The 25,834-nt window shown below is 36.9% G+C and overlaps 1 protein-coding gene across 1 annotated transcript in view; it reads right to left on the bottom strand.

Moving 5' to 3' along the window:
- shtd (anaphase promoting complex subunit 1) overlaps positions 1-25,834 on the bottom strand; it is a 989,031-nt gene that overhangs the window by 5,381 nt on the left and 957,816 nt on the right. Inside the window, exon 45 of the mRNA XM_090370159.1 lies at positions 2,617-2,748. Within this exon, the coding sequence (XP_090226285.1) occupies positions 2,617-2,748 (132 nt within the window). The remainder of the gene's footprint in view (positions 1-2,616; positions 2,749-25,834) is intronic.

The following is a 25,834-nucleotide window of genomic DNA, read 5'->3' as shown; positions in this document are numbered from 1 at the left end:
TGGAATGTTCGTTTTACGTAGTATGTTTTAATTGTCGCAATTATACCTTGGTCTAGCGGTTGTATCAAAGATGTAGTATTAGGTGGCAGAAATAAAATTTGTACGTTTGGGTGTTCCAAGACAGGATGGCCGGGTGCATTGTCAAGAATCAGAAGAACTATAAATTCGAGACCTTTCAAATTCATATAACGTCTGACTTCTGGGACGAAACATTTGTTGAACCATTCTGTAAAAATAGTAGTGGTCACCCAGGCCTTCTTGTTTGCCATCCAGTGAACAGGCAGTTTATTGATATCTACACCTTTCATTGAACGTGGGTTTAGGGCTCGATTTACCAGCAGTGGTTTCAACATACGATCTCCTGAAGCGTTGGAGGAAAATAATAAGGTCTCACGATCCTTAGTTACCTTAAAACCACCAGCAGTTTTCTGCGATTTGGCTACATACGTTCTATTCGGCATTCGTTTCCAGAAGAAACCAGTTTCATTTGATCAGGAGGATACAGGAGTGTATCCTCCTGATCAAACCAGTTTGATCAAGAGGATACACTCCTGATCAAACCATTGATCAGGAGTGTATTCCCGCAGGAACTTGCAAAAATTATTGAAGATGGAGGATACACTCCTGATCAATGGTTTGATCAGGAGTGTATCCTCTTGATCAAACTGGTTTGATCAAGAGGATACACTCCTGATCAAACCATTGATCAGGAGTGTATCCTCCATCTTCAATAATTTTTGCAAGTTCCTGCGGGAATACTTTAGCAGCCGATTCATCTGCAGATGCAGTTTCACCTTTAATTTTTATATTATGAAGAGCATTCCTTTTAAGAAACCCTGTCATCCAACCTGTACTCGCAGAAAATTCATACTTTCTGTTTAACTGAGATGAAGTGCTTGGCTCCTTTTCTTTAATCTGTCTGTAAATTCTTAGTGCTGTTTGCTTGATGCCATTTCCATCTACTGGTACTCTTTTTTGTGACTGATCTTCTATCCATATTACCAGGGCCTTTTCCATTTTTTCCTTGACAATATCTCTTGTATATGATGATGAATTAACACTTACTTTTGTTCCAGAACATACCGACTTCCTAATTGCAGCTTCATTTTTCTTAATAGTTCTTACGGTAGCTTCATGTACACCAAAATGCTTTCCTACAGACGTAGCCACTTGTCCAGTTGCAAGACGATCTAAAATTTGAATTTTAAGTTCCAAAGAAATCGTTTTCCTTTTCATTTTGGTAATAGGCGAATTATTAGACATTATATAAGGGCTACCGAAAAATATCTCAGTTATAATTAATAAAAAAAGGTATGAAAAATTTGTAAACTTACAATTTATTGACTATCGGCAAAATTAATAAATTTATATGTGCACAAATTTCACTAAAGATTCTTTCACAATGCACGAATACCGTAGATGTGCACCAAATTCAATAAAAACGTTGATGATTCATAGATACCTAGACGTACACATTGGTAAGCAAAAGCACGCGTTTCAAAACGCATACACTAGCTGTTATCCAATCTATTGGTGCGTGTAATATAGAAATGATACTAATATGCCACAAATAAAAAAAAAAAAATTCTTACAATTTAGGCAAAAAAAAAAATTCATAGAAATCGTGTTAAATCAAAATGACTCGTGTAAAAAGAGAATGAAATATTTATTTTGAATTCGTGTTAAATCAAATTCGTGTAAAAAAAGTTCGTGCAAAAACAGAATTAGGTGTACAGTACAAATGACTTTTTATTGCAGTATGTACATACCAAAAGAATATAAGTGAAGTATATACTGTATTTTTATTTTGAAAAATAACTGATCAGCTTAGTTTGCACAGTTTTTTTTCCTTCTTTTTATCTGCATACATCTCTTTATAACATCGAATGTCATTTCGCAACACCTGCCTTACTTTCATACCACGTTTGATGTTTGGATCTAGAAGAACATTCAGTGCCATTACATTTCTTCTTTCCATATAAAGGTGTAACGTTTTTAAAAAATAATCTTTAATAAAAATACACAGCGAAAAATATTTGTATAGCTTACACACAGTCAACAACCTCACCGCTCGGAAGCTAAAGTGTTTACTAATGTGTGTGTGGTATGGTTGTTTATTGACACACTAGCTGCTATGGCTATAGTGCGCCATTTGCTAATGTATGAATGCTAGCAGAGTCCGTCTATAATGGGAGTTGCGACAACAGTCAGCGTGTCCTTGAATCCATAACACATTGGCCTACGTGCTGGCATTATAATACATATCAAATATATTGATGTGTAACGCAGTTTTCAATCCAGGAATGGTGCTATTGAAACCCTAATGGTTCTTGCCATTGGGGACTACACTAAAGTGTAAAAAGATACTTTTTTCCTGCATTTTTGTTATAGTAATGGGTTCAACTCCGGTGGCCCATTTTTGAAAAAAAATAAAAAAAATTACCAACTCTGTTTCCTTATCCCTTCTGATGAAGTCGAATACCACCAGAAGGGAAGGGATATATATATACACTCCAGGCCATGGCTGTCCTGGAGTGTGTATAATTTGGTTTAAGTCCAATGATAATTATAAAATCTGTTATAAAAACTTTTAGAAATCAGAACATGATTATTTACCCTGAGAGAGGTTTAATGAAAGAGTTCCACAAACCGGAACCTCGTGATAGACAAGAAAAGGTGCCAGACACGGTGGTGGGAGTTGTGAATCTTGAGAACACAGCAGATATGAAGCTAACTTTTCTTGATTACCTAATATTCAAGTAAATTAATAAACTGTCAGAAGAAAAATAATTTAATCCAAACATGATTACATTTTTTTTTAAATAAATACTTATTGAAAGGGCAGATATCTAGAAATATGATAATCTTTAGTATTTTAGCAAAAATCAGAGGGAGAGTCAAAGGAGATTTTTTGGAGTTTAGTTTAAAAATGAATTTCTGTCCCTTAATAAGGAATCTCTGAAAGTGATAACTGTTGATTTCCATTATAAAAAAAAGTTGGGGGGAAAAGTTGAAGACCATGCAGCATTTATAAAAATATAAATGCTGCATGGTCTTCAACTTTTGAAGCAACACAGAAAAACCTTTCTTCATATTTAATACCATAAATAGTTTAGGTCTAGTGCTAAAGCTTTTAGTTCCAGGTATTAATGACTGAAACTTTTGCTTTATTAGATAGGTTCTTGAAGTGAAATGTTATGGTTTATCATAACATAAATAAATACTTATATAATACATATAAGTGATTGTCTATCTGTATAAAGCAATGGTCAGGCCATGCCTTGAGTACTGTGTGCAGGTCTGGAGGCCTCATTTTAGGAAAGATGTAGATTTGCTTGAGCATGTACAGAGAAGGGCAACAAGGTTGGTGAGAGGAATAACGGGAGCATGCTGAATTCTGATGGGATTCTTCCACTTGTTCAGATTACGAAACTAAGGGGACATAAGTTGAAATTGAGGAAGGACAGATGTAGAATAGATGTGCGGAAATTTGCCTTTAGCCAGCAGGTGGTAATTTCTGGAACAAACTTCCATTTGTGGAAGTTGATAGGTTAAATAAATTTAAGGAGGAACTGGACAAACATTTAGAGGGGATAGTTTTTTTTTTTTGGCTGATGCTGCATAAGCTCATACACTTGCTTTCTTGCATCACATGCCACTACTACTATAACTGTGTGAAAACACCTGCCAGGTGTAGTAGTAGTAGTAGTAGTAGTAGTAGTAGTGGCACATGATGCAAGAAAGCAAGTGTAGGAGCTTATGCAGCATCAGCCAAAAAAAAAAAAAAAAATCATCACGCCATTCCCTCCAAATGCCTGTCCAGTTCCTCCTTAAATTTATTTAACCTATCAACTTCCACAACGACAGATGGAAGTTTGTTCCAGCAATTAACCACCCGCTGGCTAAAGGCAAATTTCCGCACATCTATTCTACATCTGTCCTTTCTTAATTTGAACTTATGTCCCCGTAGGTTCGTAATCTGAACAAGTGGAAGGATCCCATCAGAATTCAGCGTGCTCAACCCATTCAAGGCCTTATAGACCTCAATCAGATCACCGCGCAGGTGCCTAGTCTCCAGCCACTGCAATTTGCAGAACTTAAGCCTCTCTTGGTAAGAGAATCCCTTCATTCCCCTCACCAATCGTGTTGCTCTTCTCTGTACACGCTCAAGCAAATCTACATCCTTCCTAAAATGAGGCCTCCAGACCTGTACGCAGTACTCAAGGCGTGGCCTGACCATTGCCTTATACAGAGGGACAATCACCTCCTTTTCCCTGCTAGCAAAATTCCTATATATCATTGACAAAACCCCATGACCTGCCCTAGCAGCCTGTCTGCATTGCTCAGAAAACTTCATATCTGACTGCACAATTACTCCCAGGTCTTTTTCATTTTCTACCACCTTAAGTGTAGTACCACACAGTTGGTACGTTTCTCTGGGGTTACTTCTACCCATATGCAGTACTTTGCATTTGTCAAGGTTGAACTTCAGTTGCCACTTCTTAGCCCATCTGCCCAAATTATCTAGATCCTGTTGCAGTAGCACACTGCCATTACTGTCATTAACAACCCTGCCAACCTTTGTGTCATCTGCAAACTTCGACATTAAGCCTGATATACCTTCATCAATATCATTGATAAATACACAAAACAACAGTGGACCCAACACCGAACCCTGTGGGACTCCACTAATAACATTAGTCCATGAAGAGCAGCACCCATTGATTACCACCCTCTGTCTTCTCCCACTTAACCATCCTTTTATCCATTGTAGCAACTTACCCTTAATACCATTCTGCTCCAATTTGTACAGTAGTCTTCCATGCGCAACAGTGTCAAAAGCTTTCCTGAAATCCAAGTATATGATATCAAAATTATTTTTCGCATCCAGTTCCTTTGTGACCACATCATAATAACCAATCAAATTTGTCAGACAAGACTTTCCCTTAACAAACCCATGCTGTGTTTGAATTATTGCTGCAGTCTTGTCTAGATGATCCTGCAATGCATCTTTAACCAGTGACTCCATTATTTTACCCGGAACAGAAGTTAAACTAACTGGTCTGTAATTACTCGTGTCACCCTTCGATCCACCTTTGTGAATTGGGGACACATTTGCACATCTCCAGTCCGTGGGAACCTCCCCTGAGTCCAAGGATGCTCTCATAATTATGGCTAAGGGTTTGCTTAGTTGCTTTGCCGCCTCCTTTAAAATAACTGGATAGATCCCATCCACCCCAGGTGCCTTTCTTATGTTTAACTTCAACAATTTCTCCTCCACTTTGCTCTCAGTTATTACAAAATCATTAAGCACACTGCTACAATTTGATAACCTTCTTCCATTTTCAAACTGTAATAATTCCTCACGTGTGAATGTAGATGCAAAATACTCATTCAGTTTGTTTGCTATCTGAGCAGGATCATCAACAGTCGAACCATCGATGTCAAGTGGACCAATCATATTCATCCCCTTCCTTTTAGAGTTTATATAAGTAAAGAAATCCTTGCTGTTTTTCTTAGCATCCTTTGCCAAAGACTTCTCGTAATCCGCCTTCGCCTGCCGAACCTCCTTTGTGACCTGATTACAGACTAGCTTATATCTGCCACAGGCTTCTGCGTCACCTGATAATTTATATGCATCCCATGCATTTTTCTTCTCTGTCACGAGTCTCATTAGTTCATTTGATAACCATTTAGGCCTAAACCTTGAACGATATTTCTTAATCGGTATATAAAGTCTAGTAGCTTCCACGATTAATTCCTTGAATGCTTCCCACTTAGAATTTACTGTTGGTAACATCGTCAGTTGATCCCACTGTACAGAATTTAAAAACTGTCTGAGACCACTGTACTCCCCTTTACGGAAGCAAAAACCCTTTCCTTTACCCCTGACGGTAGTTACCTCTTTGAGTAAATCCCACTTCAGCACACTGTGATCACTGCCACCTAGTGGTTCCTTTATCTGCAAATTCTTAATACACGAATGATCACTGCTGATAACCAGATCAAGAGTGTTACTTTCTCTGGTTGCCTCTCGAACATGCTGCTGCAGAAAACAATCATCCAATAAATCCACAAAAGTCTCACTGGTGTGTGAGTGACCAACCCACAAGTTCCAGTCAATATCTGGGAAGTTAAAATCCCCCATTATAAGACATTCAGATTTACTGGCCCACTCTATTTCTCTGTACAATTGTTCATTGTACTCATTCAAGTCATTAGGCCTATAACACACTCCTACCCTTATTTTTCCTTTCGCAGTGCTTATCTCGCACCAAACTGACTCAACAGAGCACTGTTCATCTATATTAACTGGGTGCACTTCCTTTGATTTTATGTTTTTCTTAATTAACAGCATAACACCCCCTCCCTTTCTGTCCTGTCTATCCCTTCTGTACACATTGCACTCCCCAAACCCCAGCTCTGCATTCCTTATATCTTTGTGACACCACGTCTCTGCTATCCCAACAATATCCGCCTTTGATGTCTTGACCAACACTTCAAATTCATCAAATTTATTTACTATACCTCCAGCACTGGTATACATGCAAGCATACATGCTCCTATGCCTACTCCTGGTTACCCCAACACATCCCATATACCCAACTATTCCATGATGACTGCCATCCGTCCCTGAAACCCCCAACACCCCTCGCTCCAGGTCGCTTCTTATTCTAATAGAAGTTGTGCAAGAATCACCTTCACCTCTGCCTGCGGCTACTGCCAAACTATTAGTCTCTGTATCCCCCCAAACCAGCAGCCCTCCGACCCACCCAACACTGCCTCGACAGCATCAGCAAATACTCCTGCACCCCCTCCACCCAAGTGCATCCCATCCCTGCAGAAGCAATCTCCCCCATCAACAAGCACAGTCCAGGCTGAAAAAAACTCCACCCCTTGAGCCCCGCACAATCCCTCCAAAATGTAGAATGACTACATTTCAACGTTTCATTTAGTATATATACTATGTCCCTACTGAAAAAAAATAAATAATAATAAATATAAATACAGTGCATCCTCAATATAACATGCCTCTTCTTATAGTGGTTTCAGATATACCACAGGTATGACCACATCCCTCAAAACGAATATATATATATATATATCTATGAAAAAGTAGTGTGCAAATCTGCATTTGGTGGCATTACAGCAGCAGCAGAAGCATTTTCTGAATTTCTGCATAATGTGATTCAAGATGGTGAATTCACAAATGAACAGTTGTACAACTGTCACAAAACAGCCCCGTACTATAAACTTCTCCACAACAAGTCACTGGATATTAAAAATGGCACCCAACAAAGCAGGCATGAAAAACTAACAAAGAGAGAATTACTGTGTTAAAAATTTAACTCAAACAAGATTGGAAATCACAAGATAAAGCCATTGTGCATCAGTAAAAGTTGAAGTCCCTGGTATTTTAAGCACATCAACATGAAATCTCTACCTGTGATTTATAAAAATAGTTCCAATGCTTGGATGATGAGTGATATTTTTGCTTCACTGTTTGAAAGTGAGTTTGTTTCACTGGTGAGATGCTACTTGCTTTCCAAAAAACTTGAAGAAAAGGCACTGTTACTGTTAGATTAATGCCCAGTTCATCCTTCAGCTGATGTCCTGAAATTGAAAGATGGCAAGATCAGAGTTGCATTTCTGTCAAGGAACACAACTGCACTAATTCAGCTCATGGATCAGGGCATTACTTGAACATTGTTATCTACTTGCTGGTGTGAAGATACAAGGTCGCAAAGATCATTGATATTAGCATGGAAAGTGTCGCAATAAAGTTTCCAGACTGGTGCTATTGCAGTCATGTTTGAAGAGTTTGAAAATAAACAGAAGTGGTATGTTGTAGTTCAACAGATGGTAGTACAGAGATTGTCTAGTAGCCTGACAGGTTCCAAGAAACAATGAATTTGCTAGTATTGTTAATGTTCTGTGACACAATTTTGGAATGGAGCAATGAATGAATATCAAATTTTGCTTAAACTGGAAAAATATGTAACTGAAACAGTTGAAATATTAAAATCATATCAGTGTTTCTATGGTATAAGTGGTTCAGAGATGGACATGAGGAGTTCGCAGTGACCTAAGAAGTGGGCATTCATCCTCAAAATGTGGAAAGAGATCGTTTGACCCCACCCCATGGCTGATGGGTTGGATATAAGAAGACGATTCATCAAATTCTGCATGAAGATTAGCCACAAAGACAAGCAGAAGCAACGAACAGCATCACGCAAAGACCATTCAGATTTGTCAAAACAATCCTAATTTCCCCAACTGTATTGTCACTGGAAATGAGAGTTGGCCCAAAAAGTTTTACTTACAGGAGCAAGATGATACTGATCATATTTTTTGGTGTAATTCACAGGGAATTTGTACCTGAAGGGGGAACATCAATGTTCCATTCTGCATACAGGTGCTTCAAAGGCTTCTGAAGCACTCCTGGGTGAAGCTGCAATGTCACTGGTTCTTGTGACAAGACAATGCCTCTGCCCATTCTGTACTTGTGAAGACATTTCTTATGAAATATAGTATTTCAGAAATCAACCATCCACCCTAACCTCTGAACCAAACATAGCTTCTTTGGAAGCCTTTGCTGAACCTTTTCAGAAACTTTTAGAATGGTGTAATAAGTACATTCAATCAGGTAGTGATTACTTTGAATAAAAACTTAAGTCATTTTTTAAGCTCCTTCAATTTGTGTTTTTTTATAGTACCAGTCTGAGAACTTTATTTTCACACTTTGTATACTGTCTACTTCTTGTTGTGCCTTTGCATTGTTTCTGATGGGCTGATGTTTGTGCTTGTCTTGCTTTCTTCTATCTTTTTTTCAGGAACACTGGTTTTCTAGTATCCACATCCTCTTCAATGTAGGTCTAGCAAAATTCACCGAAAATAGTTTTCCAAAAAACAGTTCAAGGAATATACAATTCAAAAAAAAAAAAACAAAAAATCAGTTTCATTGAAATATATAATATTTCTATATAAATACGGGAAAAATGAATTTGACAGGTTATTTCATTATAATTAAGCAACTCACATGACAAAAATAACAAAAGTAAAAAATATATATATCTATAAACTAATACAATAATACATCAGGCAGAAAATTAGGTCAAAGACATTAACAATATTTAATTGTAAAGTGAAATAAAATTAACTAATTACCAGATATGAATTTGCTGAAAATACTGTTCACCGATAAATAAATTAGAATAAGTAATACAGTAATAAAGTATTTTTACCCTAGAGCCTGTTTTAGCATTACCCAGATGATAAATATTTAAAAAGCAACAATATTTTAAAGACAGAAAAATATTTTTTCTGTCTGATTTTTAAATTTTATCTTGTTTTTTTTTCATATACGCAGCAATTTGAAGTTCACTAAAATTTTAATAAAAATTTAATATTTAAAAATTTAAATTGTGATGTACAAGTTAGTGCAAGAGCAAGAATCATGTTAGGTGTATCTCATACTGTGAATACCTTCACAGTATGAGTTGCCATAATGTTGCACTACCTCGAATAGGTAACGCTTCACCAATGGAGAATCCTATTGTTACTTATTCCCAGTGGTTACCACCACCCAGACAGCACTGCAAGACTATTTGGCTTTTCCTTGGTGGGTGGGTGGGTGGGCACTCTGGTAATGCAATGATGACAATTCAGTTATGGCCACTCCCTGACTTATGTCAGGGGGTGGGGGTGGCCATACTTCTTACATAAAATCTGACTTACATAAGTCATTACCCAGATGGTAAAGGAAAGAGATTCTTCTTTTGTAAAGATGACTGACTACAATGGTCTTAGATAGTTTTAAATTCTTTTTTTAACTGATAATACAGCCACTCCCTGATTAATGTAGGTCAGAATTTCCCTCATGCTGCATTAGGTCAATGTTTATACAATGATGTCACCGGGATTTCGGGAGTAATTGAGCAAGTGACCACTCTGTATCTTACTACAATGGTTTATAAAAAAGGACAAATGAAAATGGGGGGGAATTTTTTGCATTTGGTTAAGAAGCACATGGACTCTAAGGCAGTGCACTTGGTTGACATTGGTGGCTAGTGTGATGTTCGATCAGTTTGGCATGCCACAAGCACTGGGAAAACAAAAATGAGATTAGAGGTGTGCCACAGGCCAAATGACTGTGATGGGTATAATGAATAATTATACAGACAAACAGAGTGGGCCAGCATATCAGAATGCCTTATAATGGGGACTTTAATTTTACAGATATTCACTTGACCTTGCGGGTTGGTCAATCGCAAGGTAGCAGAACCTTTCTGGATTTATAGGATGACTGTTTTTTGCGTATGTTACACAGACAACAATAGAAAGCAATATTTTTGAACTGATGATCGGCAGTGAATTTTCGTGCATTGAGAATGTGCAGAAAAAAGAGCCACTAGATATCAGTGATTACAGTGTATTCATGTGGAATGACTGCAATGGTCTTAGATAGTTTTAAATTCTTTTTTAACTGATAATACAGCCACTCCCTGATTAATGTAAGGGTTGCATTCCGCGGACCTCTACATAAGTTGGAATTTCCCCCATGCTTGCAGCACTCGCAACTGTGTTAGCTGAATTGATTGAATCAAAAAAGAAATATTTGACAAACATGTAAATATAATTATTTATTGTATTTATTCAATTTTTTATCTCATGCACAGGAATAATTACAAAAGCGTGCAATTTAAAAAATTTCAAAATTACAAAAAAAGAGAGGAGACAGGCATAACGTCAGTAATTTTTACTTCTTGAGCATCATTGTCAGAATAGATGTCTTCAGCTGATAAGTACACCATTGCAGAGGTTGAGGGCTATGAAGATTTAGAAGGGGTTGGCCGCTCAGCCTTACGAAAAAACATTAATGGATGACTGGACAGTGGCTTTTTTTTCTTTTCATCATAGATTTTTTTGTAGCAAGCAAGCATATTATTCACCCCCTGTTAACTTTTAAAAATCGTTCGCTGTCAGGATCCATCTCCTCAAACCTCGACACTGCCGATGCAATTTCATGAAACTGCCATTGCCATCTCTCTCTCTCTCTCTCTCTGGTGATGAAGCATCTCGGTTCCACATTTGGTTTATCTTGAGCTTTGTTAGCATTTTATTCTTTCACTATCGCTGCCTGCAAGTAAATAAGTTCTTCATTAGATGATTCCTTCTCTTGTTCCTCCATATCTTTGGCATCAACCTCCAACTAAAGTAGCTCTGAAACCTTTACAATCTTATCTGTAACCCCTTCATGTGATTTTGTCTTTTTTCAAATCTTTCGAAGCTTTTTACGTGCCGTGGGCATATTTTCTTCTATTCATTTAAACAATTTTTAGTAATTTCTGCCCAGGCCTTATTAATGTTTAAGATGCTGTGGTAAATATTAAAATTTCCAAAAGTCTCTTAACGTAAAATTTTTCTCACCATCTACTTATCACCAGGCAATACCTGAGCAAATGTTGTGCATAAATAGTATGCTTTTAAATTCGAAATAACACCCTGATCCATAGGTTGGATGAGTGAAGTCATGTTTGGCGGTAGAAACATGACTCTCACGTACGAATTGAAATCATCTAGATGCATAGGATGTCCATGAGCATTATCTAATAGAAGCAAAATCTTGAAACGAATGTTGTTGTCTTTACAATATTTTTCAATCTCAGGAATAAAGCAGCATTTAAACCAAACCTCAAAGAGAGATATTGTTATTCATGCTGTGGTTCGATCGGAAATGCACAGGTAGGATGCTTCAGTCATGCCCTTAAATGCATGAGGCTTTCCAGAATGGTACACAAACAGTTTTTTTAATCTATATTTTCCCACTGCATTAGCCCCAAGCAAGAGTGTGGCCCTATCTTTTGAAGCCGAAATCTGGCATTGTCTTTTCCTCTTTGACAATGTGTGTTTGATCTGGCATTTTTTTCCAATACAAAGCAGTCTCGTCAATTTTCACAAATTTCTGTGTTGAATAGCCGTTGTCATCAATAATTTTTTCCAACACATCACAAAATTTCTCTGCAGCTGCAGAATCGGCACCGGTGACTTCACCACATACTTTAAAGTTCTGGAAACCAGCGCGATGCTTGAATCTATTAAACCACCTGTTGCTTGCCATGAACATGGCTTGGGGTAGGCCATACTTATCCTTAATATTTTCATAAATACTTCTTGCTTGGCCCCGAGTGACTATAGCGATTCCTAAGCGATTTTGAAAGCGATTTACTTAAAAGAGCGGTTGATTATAGAATAGTGTTATTTTTCTGAGCTTATTTAATTTTGCGCCTCTGAAGTAAAGAAGTTAGCTCACTTGACAGAAAGGCAAGACACCTTTCTTTTTGTATATAGGAATAACTTATTAACACACTAACAACTAATCTCTTTATCGCTTGGTCACTGGTGGCACCGCTCCTGCCTCCACATGGCGGGGCTGGAAGTCTAGGAGAAGAAATTCACTCTCCCAGGGCTAAAAGGAGCAGTAATGGAAAACACAACACAGTCTAGCTGTGGATCTACTGATCCAGATATAGATAGACATGACCTAGATCATGACTTAAACCCATCCCATGCCAAGAGACAAAAAAACAGAAGGGACAGATTATTCTGCTCCTCTCTTTTTAATATTGCATTCCTCCACAGACCAACCACTTAGTAAGTTATCTCTATTTTTGAGTCAGAAATGTCTCGAAAATGTTGCTGGCCCTCCAAAAATGGTTCGTCGATTAAGATCTGGAGATTTATTAGTGGAGATGAACGAACATAGACATGCAGAAAGACTCCTGAAAATTTCTACCTTTGGTGGAATTCCCACAAAGGTTACCCCACATGCCACCGCGAACTCCTCTAAAGGGGTAATATCAGAATGGGATCTCCTAAATGTATCGGAAGATGAACTTGTCCATGAATTAAACAATCAGAATGTAATCCATGCCAAAAGAATTTTGATCAAAAGAGATGGAGAGCTCGTCCCCACTCGGACAGTTATACTGACTTTTAAAACACCAATTCTCCCCACAACTATAAAGGCTGGATACCTCAGATGTCATGTTAGACCATACATTCCCAATCCGGTGCGGTGCTTCAAGTGCCAAAAATTTGGTCATTCGCAAACTGTATGCAGAAGTGCAGTCACTTGTGCTGCTTGTGGTTCTAAAGAACACACACACATACTGATTGTAACAAGGAAACTCAAAATTGTCCTAATTGCCATGGAAATCATTCTGCCTTTTCTAAGGACTGCGATCAATGGAAACGAGAAAAGAATATCCAGAAATATAAAATAGAGCATAAGGTGTCATACCAAGAGGCAAAAAAACAATTTACAATTCCTGTTAAATCATCTACGTATGCGTCAATTACTCAACGACTATGCTCAGTATCAACTCAAACTGACTGCTCAGTCCCTCCAAATATCTCTATATCTGGTTGGGCTAAATCAGTACTTTCTTCATCAAAGGAACCCTCTCCCTCCAGTTATGTAACAAAAGAAGTAAATACACCAGTATCAGTTCCTCCATATAAGAATCCCAAACTGCAACAGAAAGAACAAATCAAGAGCTCTGAAAAAAGTGATAAATACAAACTCAGATCTGAAACCATGGACATCAATGAAAAAGCAGGCGATGACGATACAATTCTTGAAATTCACCCAGAAGATGACATCGACACAGGCAGACCAGTCTTCGCAAAGAAGGAAAAGGGAAAAATAGACAGGCGTAAGCAGACTACTTCACGGATGTTAGCAGACACCGTGCTAACGTAGATGACTTTTACAATCTATTAAATAAATATAAGCCTGTTGCAGTATGCATTCAAGGAACCAATCTCACAAATACAGTATCTATGACAATTAAGCATTATACCATATATAGAAAAGATAGAAGTTCCTCTAATTCAGCTCATGGAGGAGTAGCAGTCATAGTGAACTCTGTAGTTCCCTGTAGACCTATCCCCATACAAACACCTTTAGAGGCGGTTGCAGTTCGTGTCACCATTGGTATAACAGTAACATTAGTTTCGTTGTATCTATCGCCAAACCATACATACAGCCTTGATGACTTAGATGATATAGTTAAGCAAATACCTGTTCCCTTCTGTATTATGGGTGACTGGAATGGCCATCACCCCCTATGGGGTTCCCAACACTTTGACTCTAGAGAACAGATAATAGAAAAATTTTTAGATAAACATAATCTAACTATTCTAAACACTGGTGATCACACATACATACACTCTCCATCTGGTTCAAGTTCAGCTATTGATCTTTCAATATGCTCCCCAGCAATATTTCCTATCATAGACTGGACTGTTACTGATAACTTTTGTGGTAGCGATCACTTTCCTATCATCTGTACTTTTAGCTCAAGTTCTCCTCCCCAGAGAGATATTAGGACAACCTGGAAATTTGAAAAGGCTAACTGGACTAAATACCAGGAAATAGCTCGAATAGATACTTCCGTCATTACAACCCTCACAACTGATTCTGCAGTCAAGTATACTACACGAAAAATAATGAAAGCCTCGGAGGTAGCTATTCCAAAATCTTCATTCAAAATTAGGCTTCATCCAAAAATGTGGTGGAATGAAGCATGCAACAATGCTAAAAAAGAAAGAAATAAGTACTGGAATCTGTTTCGAAAATGTCCAACCACAGACAACCTCCTACAGTTTAAGAGAGCCAGAGCTAAAGCTCGTCATATAAGACGAGAGAGTAAAAAAGAAGCATGGGCACGTTATGCATCCACCATTAACAGATCCACAGATACTTCTATAATCTGGAAAAAAATTAAACAAATTAATGGCAAATACTCGCAAACAACTCCTATTCTACTTGTAAGAGGGAAGGAAATTTCTGAACCTGTAGAGATTGCCAATGTCTTAGGTACTTCATTTGAAACACATTCAGCTGTTGCCACATATGAACCAGCATTTCAATTGTTAAAATCCCGGACAGAAAAATACAAACTAAAATTTAATACTGCCGTCCCATATTCGTATAATCTACCTCTGACCATGATTGAATTGCGCAGTGCACTTTCTCGATTGAAGAACAGTGCTCCAGGCCCCGATGGAATTTTTTATCCCATGATCTGTCATTTAAGTGAGGATTCGTTAACTGCCCTTTTACAACTGTATAATAGAATTTTCCTAGAGGAGTATTATCCTGCTAGCTGGTGCCATTCTTATGTGCTAGCTTTCCCGAAACCGGGAAAAGACCACACAGATCCCAGAAATTACCGCCCTATTTCTCTAACCAGTTGTCTGGGAAAAACATTGGAAAAAATAGTTAACGCTAGACTGACATGGTTTCTAGAAACTGAAAACATTCTAAGTCCAAACCAGCATGGCTTCCGCAGAAGAAGATCTACACTTGATCTCATTATTAAAGCAGAAACAAATATCCGGAACGCTTTCCTCAGAAATGAGCACCTAGTTATGATATGCGTAGACATAGAGAAAGCCTTCGATACAACTTGGCGATATGGGATTCTTCAAGACTTACATAAATGTGGACTTCGGGGTCACCTGCCAATATTCATTAAGAACTTTCTAGGCAATAGATCCTTTCAGGTCAGATTCCACTCTTCATTGTCTCAAGCATATGTACAAGAAGAGGGAGTTCCCCAAGGTTCAGTGTTGAGCACCACACTCTTTGCAATTAGGATTGATGCCATAACCAAGTGTATACCTAATACAGTTGATACATACCTATATGCTGACGATCTTGCCATCTCATGTCACTCTCAAAATATGCGACTAATTGAAAGACAACTACAAGGTACCATTAACAAAATAGTCTCTTGGGCCAAAAACAATGGATATCGACTTTCTAAACCAAAAACAACTGCCGTACACTTCTGTCGCAAACGCTCTTTACATCCTGATCCAGACCTAAAGTTAGATTCTCATCGTATTACTTTCCAGCCTAGTATTAGATTCCTTGGTGTAATATTTGATAAAAAATTAAACTTCCTGGAACATATAAAACATATTCGTACAAGTTGTCTTAGAAAACTAAATCTTCTCAGAGTAATTTCTTCCATGTCATGGGGCGCAGATCGCTACATGTTGCTACAGTTGTACCGCTCGCTGATTAGATCCAGGTTAGACTATGGGTCTCCTGCATATGACTCGGCCAGACCGAGTGCATTGAAATGGCTCGATCCCGTACATCATAGTGCCCTACGAGTTGCACTGGGGGCTTTCCATACTTCACCAATCTTAAGCCTATATACCGAAGCCTATGAGCCACCGCTACATCTTCGACGACAAGTTCTGTTACTAAATTACGCAGCCAAAATCAGCAGTCTTCCACATCATCCCATATGGCAATATCTATTTATGCCCAAATGGAGTAAACTTTATGAAAGTTTAATAAACCATCTGGCATTAGGCTCAATAAACCATCTGGCATTAGGCTTCAAGCTCTTATCACAAGCTGGGACCTGAATTTTACTAACATTCTTCAGGATACTAGCATGGAAACCCAGCCATGGCAAATGCCCCCGATACATATTGATAGACACTTTCAATATTGGGGAAAGAATAACCTTCCAGATTCCAACATTAGACAAATTCATAAGACCCACTCCTCTGAGTTTAGCACTTTCATTCAAATATATACAGATGGATCTAAAATTGGTAGTAAAGTTGGTACCGCTGTAGTATTACCAAATATCACCATCTCCAGACAGCTTCCGTCTGAATGCAGTACTTATACCTCAGAACTATACAGCATTGTTCTAGCTCTAGAGAATATCAAAGAAGAGTCGTATACCAAATCCATCATATATACGGACTCATTGAGTGCTGTTAGTTCTCTACAGCGTCAATTCTGCTCTAGTCATCCGCTGGTACAAAAAATTTGGGCACAGCTACTAGAACTTCACGGACATGGACAGCTAGTAATATTTTGTTGGATCCCTGGACACGCTGGAATACTAGGAAACGAGCAGGCAGATTTAGCTGCTAATGTGCTACAAATGTGATACCATCTGATTTCAGGACTCCTTATATTGACCATAAATCCATTATCAAACAGATGTATAAACAACAGTGGACACGCATGTGGCAAGGTCAAGCAAATAATAAACTTCTTGAAATCAAGAGAGAACCCAAGCAATGGCAATCCAGTCTGAGACGAAACAGAAAAGAAGAAACCATCCTAGCCAGATTACGCATTGGTCATACATTCCTCACACATAGCTACCTACTAACAAACGATGATCCTCCACAATGCAGCAACTGCTTATGTTCACTAACAGTAAAACATATCATCCTGGAATGGCCGCTATATCTGCAAGAACGGAAATCTGCTTTCTTCTCTCATTTTCATAACTCCAGCCAGTTATCATTACAGAGTATTCTAGGAGATCGTGAGGACACGAATGACATTTTTCTCTTTCTAAAATTGATAAATAAATATCACAATATATGAACCATATCACGTGTAAGACAAACTAAGAAGATATTAGACAGTAATCAGTGCATTATAGCCTAAGTTGCTGATGCACCAACAAATTTAACAACAACAACAACAACTTCTTGCTTTTACTTGAATGGTCAGTGGACTCAGGGGCACTTGCTTCTGAATCTGATTTTCCGTCCATATGATACAGCACCTGAACACTATTTTGTGGTCACTGTTGATCTTAAGTGCGTTGATCCTTTGACATGTTCTTTTATATGTGCACTTGTCCTTTAAAATAGTATTCATTGTTGAAACAGTGAGACCTAATTTCTTTGCAATAAATGACAAACTTTGTCCTGCTTCGTACTTAATCATTTTCATCTTCATTTCTAAATCAATTTTGTTTCGTTTCCTGACACTACCACCACCACTTGCACTTTCTGTGGGTCACTTTCCCTTCATCATTGTATTAATACGTAAACAGGAATGAAGAGAATTTTCTGAAAATTTGTTTTTTATACGACTGAAGATTTCAGAGCACATTTCACCGTAATAACGTAAAAACCCACAGAATTCCAGCTATCGGTATTATCGGTAATAGATTGCACTAACAGAAAAGCCCAATAAACTGGAAAGCACAAATTGTTTTTGTTTTTTGGTTGTGACATCCAGAAACGTGTTTTAGAAAAATATCACAAAGGCATTCAAAATTGATTCTTATAACAGAACATATGATAACGATGAAAGTGTAGTGCAATTTCCATTATAAATATGACCTTTTAGAGAGATAATAATATAGGAAAATAGCTTACTAATATAGGAAATTTTCAACTTCCAAGCACTTGGAACGAATTAAAAAAAAAAAAGCACAATGTGTTATTGGGTTGACATTACGATATTTTCAAAATACCTCCATTTATCCCTGCAGATGCAAAATATGTTTCCATATTTTTTTGTTTGCACCAGCCTGAAAAAAATTACGTAAAGTCAAATTTGCGTAAGTCGGGGAGTTCCTGTATAACTCCACAATGTGAGAGATGCCTGATGGTATATGAAGTGAATCAAAATAAACGCATTTTAGGGCTTAAGCCCTAAAGGATACCCACCCATCGAGGAAAAGCCAAATAGCCTTGAAACGGTGCTGTCTGATTGGTGGTATCTGCTGAGAATAAGTAACAATAGTCTTCTCTTCATTGGTGAAGCGTCACCTATTCGAGGTAGTGCAACATCGTGGCAAATTGTGAAGATATCAATATGAGATAAACCTAAAATGAAGCCGTTCCCAGCCATTTTAGTGTTTACTGCAAACTAACATGATGCTCTTGCACTAACTTGTAAGTTAGTAAACTTGTAAGTCAGTTAAACTTTCACGCAGCCTGATTCTTAAGCCCTAAAATGCGTTTAGTCTGATTCTCTTCATCAGGCATCTCTCATATTGTGGAGCTATACTTCATAACTGTATTGTCATCACTGCGTTACCATGGTGCCCACCCAAACCAAGGAAAAGCCAAATAGCCTTGAAATAGTACTGTCTGTGGTATCTGATGAGAATAAGTAACTTCTCTATTGGTGAAGCATTACTTATTCGAGGTATGCAATATTATGGCAACTCATTGTGAAGGCATTCACAATATGAGATACAACTAAAATGATGCTGTTCTCAGCAAACTAACACGATTCTCTTGCTCTTACATCAGTTAAATTTTCATGCAGCCTAAGGCTTAAGCCCTAAAATTGTTAAAATTTAAGTGTTAGTTTAAACAATATAATAGCGTAGCTTAATTTAATTTATTATGATACTCACCTTTTTATAATCTGCATTGATGTTGGAATAAATTGGATAATAATTTTAAATTTAAGTTAGCATGAATGAGTTAGGATTTAAAAACAGAATTAAAATGTGCGCAAGGAAGTAGAAGTGCACGTCTTCGTCCTTGGTTGTCAATGTTGAAATTTGAAACGATTTAAGTTATACGGTTGGAAACAGAAGGCCAATAGCCATAACAAGTGGCTTTTGTTTTACACGTCTTCAGTTGGCAATGGTAGAATGAGAGTAAACGCGTGTATTTAAGAAGACTAAGTTCCCGTGATGCTCCTGGATACACGTGGGAATTTCAGGTGCATGAGATTCCAGACCGGTGCCATGTTATAGGGTAGTTTGGAATTTAATACTTGAAGAGTGGAATGGTGGCGAAACCATTCTATAACTAGGGCTTCATACTGGAAAATTTTAAAGCTGGATTTTAATTTGATAATAGGAATAGCTGAATATACTAAAGGGGTGTGGTTGTGGGATTGAACATGTGTTGCTAATTTGGTATTGGATTGTCCCGTCCTAAAGCTATTGTAGTGGTAGTACACACGTGTGTTTGATGTTTTGGTAGAACTGTATTTTGTGGTGGTGCTAGCAATGTAGCAATCGTTACAGTTATCTTGACATTTTATTAAGTAGATGATATTATTCATGTCACTAATGTGGTAATTTTGTGTATCTTTATATGAGTTGAATAATGAACCTAGTTTATTGTAAGATGAGAATATAAGGGTGATATCAGTACTTTTGAATAAACGGCAGAATTGGTTGGCAAAATTACTATGGTAAGGGAGGATAATACCTGGATTATTATTGGACATGCGTTTGGGTGGGTTGTTGATATTATTTTGGACTGTGATAATAGTTTGTTTGATTAATTGAATAGGATATTTCCTAGATATGAATTTACTTGTAAGATATTGTAGTTCATTGTTAAGGTCATAATGTGTGGAACTGTATTTTATAGCATTGTAAATTTGATTATAAAGGACTGCTTTTTTTGTGTTGAGGCGGGGTGATGTGATTCAAAGTGTAAGTATTTGCCCGTGTGAGTATCATAATAAATTAAATTAAGCTACACTATTATATTGTGTCAGTTATAAATGGTACTTTAAGAGATTTTCGAATTGTGTTAGTTTAAATTATGATCGATTCCTCGAAGGTTGGTTACCATACAATTTCCTGGATGAAATGCATTAACTGCTGTCATTAATCTTTGAGTACAGTCTTTCCATTTTCTTTTTTTAATGGTAGGATTACGTCAATAATTAAATTGTTTAAAGACTTTCTTTTAAGAGCTTTTATGAATTTCCATATAGTTGGATGACTGGCATATATTTTTTGCTCAAAAACATGATGCCATTCTTCTACTGAGTTATTTGTTTCCATTGAATTTTCTCGTGCCTTTTCATAATCCAGATTTGTTGAGGGAAACATGGTAGTCGTCAGCAATTTCTATGACCTGGACAATTGATCCATGTGTCCTCAAAATAATCACAAACTAATTGGGCATCTGGTGGCAATGCATTACTATCATAAAATATTTCAAAGGCATTTTCAACATATATTGGAGGCACGAAAGCTAAAGCTGCGACATTTTAAGATGCAATGCAAAATCAGGTTGGTTTTGCTTTAATCCATTTTGCCGAATACGTTGGTATACAGATTAGCAAAAGTGAAAAAGCATCCTTGATGTCTTACTGTCTGAAATTCAATTTTTAAAGCATTTATAACTCCTGTCTCAAAAGCAGTCATTATTGTTTCTTGTGATGCATCTGAAATTTTCTTTATTCTTGTAATGTCCGTATGTATGTTTTTTTCAGATTTCTTCAGTAATAATGCAAATGATAATGGAATAACAACTTTATTTCTTAAACCATGAAATGTGTATAACTGAGAAAAAGGAGGAGGAACAGTTTTAAATGTACAGTCTGCATGCCAGTACTGGGACTGTCTAGTAATTGAAGGTTCCGCTGTGTTGAAAATATTAAAATAGGATCAACTTTGTGCCCAAAGTCAAATAGTAAAATTTTTTAACCAGTTGCTGTTTGTTTATACAGTGAAATCTCATTAATACAAAGTTCAAGGGACCTAAATTTTCATGTTTTGTAATAATGAGGTTTGTAGTAACGAGGTCCCCAAAAGTTTCAAAATTTACTGTTTTTTTTGGTACATACTGTATATCTAAGAATAATAATAAATAATAATAGTGATATCAAAAATAAATGAATAAAATAAAATAAAAACAAAACACAAAAGCCTTGTCTAACAATACAGTAATAGGAATAACATATTTTTAAAAGATTTTATTTATTTGTAAGATAAACTAAGAGAAAAGCAATATTAATGGAAATGAAAATATTGTACAGTATATATTTTGATATATACACAATATTTTAGCATCACAGTAAAACGAATTATAATCTTAATATAAAAGGAGACGTACAAACCATTAACTTTTTAATAAATTAATCTAATTTAAAGAAAGAATCCAATGTTGTTTGCACAGTTTTGTCCTATATGTATTTTTAACTACAGCACAGATGTTAACAAATGCAATAGTTGTTCTTTCGTTACTGCAGGCCAACACATTCTCTATTATGTTCAATGCATTTTGGGCATCCTTTTTAGATACAGTGGGCACACGCTGTCGCTGATAACAAAAACATCATCGTTTTGTTTGGTACCCAACAGCTCTTCTGGTATTGGCATTGCTGTGGTAGCAACTTCATCATCCACCTTTAAATTTGCCAACAAAATCCATATGCTTCTTCCATTCCTCACTGTTGGTATCACATTCATCTGCTTGACCATATTTTTCGATGATGTTCTCTCCAAAGCCATTCTTTCTGAAGCAGTTCATTATTATAATTGATGTAATACTTTCCTAAGCAATAACAAGATTACAGATAACATCCAAAACATTCCAATTTGGCTGCAAATTTTTTCCTCCTTCTATGTTGCAGATTATATGCTCTCTTCACATTATGAATAATGCCTTGATCCAGTGGTTGCATTAACTGGTGGTATTGGGGGATAAAAACAACAGCCACATATTTGTCAACTTAAGTGTCTTGGCAGAATGTGCTGTACAATGGTCTAGAATCATCAAAATGTTCCTTTTTTCCTGAAGCCATTCTTCTGTCCAATTTTGATAACCAAGACTGAAAAATTTTGACCGTAAGCCAAGCATGTCTATTGGCCTCATAATCACAGGGAAGTTGGTTAAATGCTTTAAAACATCTTGCCTTGGAAAACTTACCAATCACAAATGGGCATAGTTTGTACTGCCATCTGAATTGCAGAATAACAGAACAGTGACTCTTTGTTTACTTAATTTTCCACCATGACAAGACTCTCCTCGAACAGCAAATGTTTTGTTTGGCAGAAAATCATAAAATACACTTGGCTCGTCAAGATTAAAAATATCCTTTTCCTCATATTTTTCAAGGATGGACTGTACAGAACACAACCAGCCTGTAGCCTTTTCTTTGTCCACTAATCCAGACTCACCACAAACATTTCCCGAAACCAAGTTATTCCTGTCTTTAAATCTTTTGAGCCAGCCACTGCTGCATTTGAAATTGCTAATCCCATGTTGCTAAGCTAGATAATTTGCCTTTTCATGCAAAATTGGACCTAATATTGGCAAATTGTTGGTACCACTTGAAAAGTTTTATTTCAAACTCCTTGTGTTTTGCACCATGAATTTGATTCCTGTTTTTCATCGCTGCTCCAGTGTCATGCACTTCAAGTCTTTTTCGGTTTTTCAGTATTGTAGGTAAATGGATGGTTTTTTTTTAAGTTGTTGGCGCATCGGCTTCTGTGGCCATAATGCACCTACCAAAGTTTTTGCAGTACTTTGATCCAAGCCCGAGGCGGGATTCGAACCCGCGACCTTTGGGTTGCCAGGCAGGCACTTTACCCACCTGGCTCGCCCAGTCGACAAATGGATGCTGTATTCCTTTGAAATGTCCGTTTTGCTTCTTTCCATCCTATCAGCCTCTTGTATAATTTTTAGTTTAATTTCCAGGCTTAATTCTGTCTGTCTACATTTTGTCCCAATAACACTGCTAGATAAGATTTATTATAAACAAATTTTAATTTAATTTAAAGACACAAGTTCCGAAAAAGACATCAGCTCAGATAAAATGGCACAAAAAATAGATAGCTGTTACACAATAGCAAAAGACTCTTTGAACTGGGGTAACAATTGCAACTGACCTTATTCCCATGGAGAGCGAAGGAGTGCATGTAAACAACTTTTTATTCTTTTGTTAATTTAACTACTCATCCTTCAGAAAGATGTTTTTCAGAATGCACTTGATGTTGTAATTACCATAAACTGCTTTTGTTTACACAAAACTAATTTCTAACAAGTCAGTACCATCCTTCAGGAAGTAGGGAGCCAGGTGGCTGGGGGTAATAATCGGATCGCTCTGCCAAGATTTGTATTAAACATAAAAAATGACAATATTTATTTCTCACGGGGTGAAAAAGAACTTTGTAATACATATTAACCGAATTTTGTAATAAATGAATATATTTACATAGAAAAGCCTATCCTTTCTCAGGGGAATGGTACGTGCTTCATATAAATGAGTATTTTGTATAAACCGAGTTTGTATTAATGAGATTTTACTGTAAATATCAGGAAACACTATATCTTCTTGTTTCGCAACCACCACCACTAACCCAACAGTCTTCTTCACACAAATATTTCTTACCGTTCTTTTCAAACTTTGTATACTTGCAGCAGCAGTTGATTTACTAAATCCAATCAACTGCTCTGAGATAACATAATGTGGTGAATTATCACATGAATTTACGGCAGCATCACATACTTCCTTGGTAAAAGATGCCAGTTCTACTTTAAGCAGCATTTCCACAATGGCAATGAACTCCAGATATTTTAAAAATTTTACTTCTTTCAGTTATAATTCGAGCTCTACATTTAAGTTTCAGATAATTTTCATGTGTCCAATAAATTTTATTTTCGGTGGCTTTATTTCTGAAATATTCTGTTGTTTCTCACTCTCAATAAATTCAAAACACATTTTAATAACACAAAATACTTTCAGTGACTTTTAATTTAAAATTATTTGAGAGATGTTACAATGACAAATTTATCAAAAAACATGAAGCAACTGGCTGACTGTAGTAATGTTAGGATTAAAGAAAATAATGCCACCCACCTCAGAAGTAGGGGAACCAATGGAAAGGGTGTAATTTTGGTTCTTTTCAAGTGGTCAAATACTGTAGTGGCCAAATACTGTTAGGTTCTCAAAATTCCTTTAAGTTTAAAATCATTTAAACTTAATCTGTTTAAGTTATTTTAATACTTTTGCAGAAATAGTTATAACAGATGTAGCTTTGGTTTCCTGTTTTATGCAGTTCTTAACAATAAAAATTCCATAAAACTGCTGATCACAATGAAAGGCTTGTCTTTTAAAATACTACCTTGTATTTTCAATGTGAAGAATATTTATATAATTATTATATAATTCAATAAAATTTATTTTTTTGTCTTCTTGGTGAATTGCATATAATAGGATCCAGAATAAAAACAAACCTTATTACTGGGTTTCTTATTCTAATTTATTTATTGGTTTTTAGTGAATTTATATTCAATGAACTGTTCTTTCGATAAATTGTATTTTTGGTGAATTTTCTAGATACCCTTCAACATATATTTCAAGCACGGTATCATGTGATGGGATTTCCCCTGTCGAGCATTAGCATCAGTCAAAAAAAAAAAAAAGTTTCCATTTCACCCATCCATTCACTCCAAATGCTTGTCTAGTTTTGCTTTGAACTTATTTAAGTCTTTGACCTTCATTATGATTATTATTGTTTGTTATTTGGTTGTTTTAGGAGCATTAGTAACTAAGGCCATATTGCTCCGGGGATACTTGGTGGTCATTCCCTGACCTTTCCGCATCCTCCGTATTTGGTGGTCACGGGCTTGAACCCCGGTCTAATCAAGAAGCATGTGCTATGAACTGCTGCTCCTGCCCAACTGGCTACGGAGGCACCAAACCACTATGATAGATGGAGGTTTGTTACAACTATCAAACACCTGCTGGCTAAAGGCAAATTTTTGCACATCTATTCTATAGATGTGCAAAAATTTGAATTTATGTCCCCTCAAGTGAGTAATCTAGCAAGAGGAAAAAATCCCATCAGCATTGATCTAGCTCAAACCATTCAAGGCCTTATACATATCAATTAGATCACCTTGCAAGTGCCCATCTCCAGATGCTGTAATTTGCAGACCTTAAGTTTTTCTTGGTAAGAGCAACCCTTTGTTCCACTCACCAATCTCATTGCCCCTCTCTGTACTCGTTCCAGCAGCTTTACATCTTTCCTAAAATGAGGCCTCCAGACCTGTATGCAGTACTCAAGGTGTGGCCTGACCATTGCCTTATACAAGGGGACAATCACCCTCCTTATTCCTGCTAGCAAAATTTCTGTATATCATTGACAAGACACCGTGAGCTACTCTTGCAGCTTATCTGCACTGCTCAAAAAACTTCATATGTAGTACCACACAGTACATTACTCTGGGGCTGCTGCTACCCATATACAGTACTTTACATTTGTTAATG

This window comes from Mastigoproctus giganteus, chromosome 3 (assembly GCF_048544385.1).
Source record: "Mastigoproctus giganteus isolate SK-2022 chromosome 3, ASM4854438v1, whole genome shotgun sequence".
NCBI lineage: Eukaryota > Metazoa > Arthropoda > Arachnida > Uropygi > Thelyphonidae > Mastigoproctus > Mastigoproctus giganteus.
Note: the sequence above shows the minus strand (reverse complement) of the source record. Positions and strands in the feature narration are given on the sequence as shown.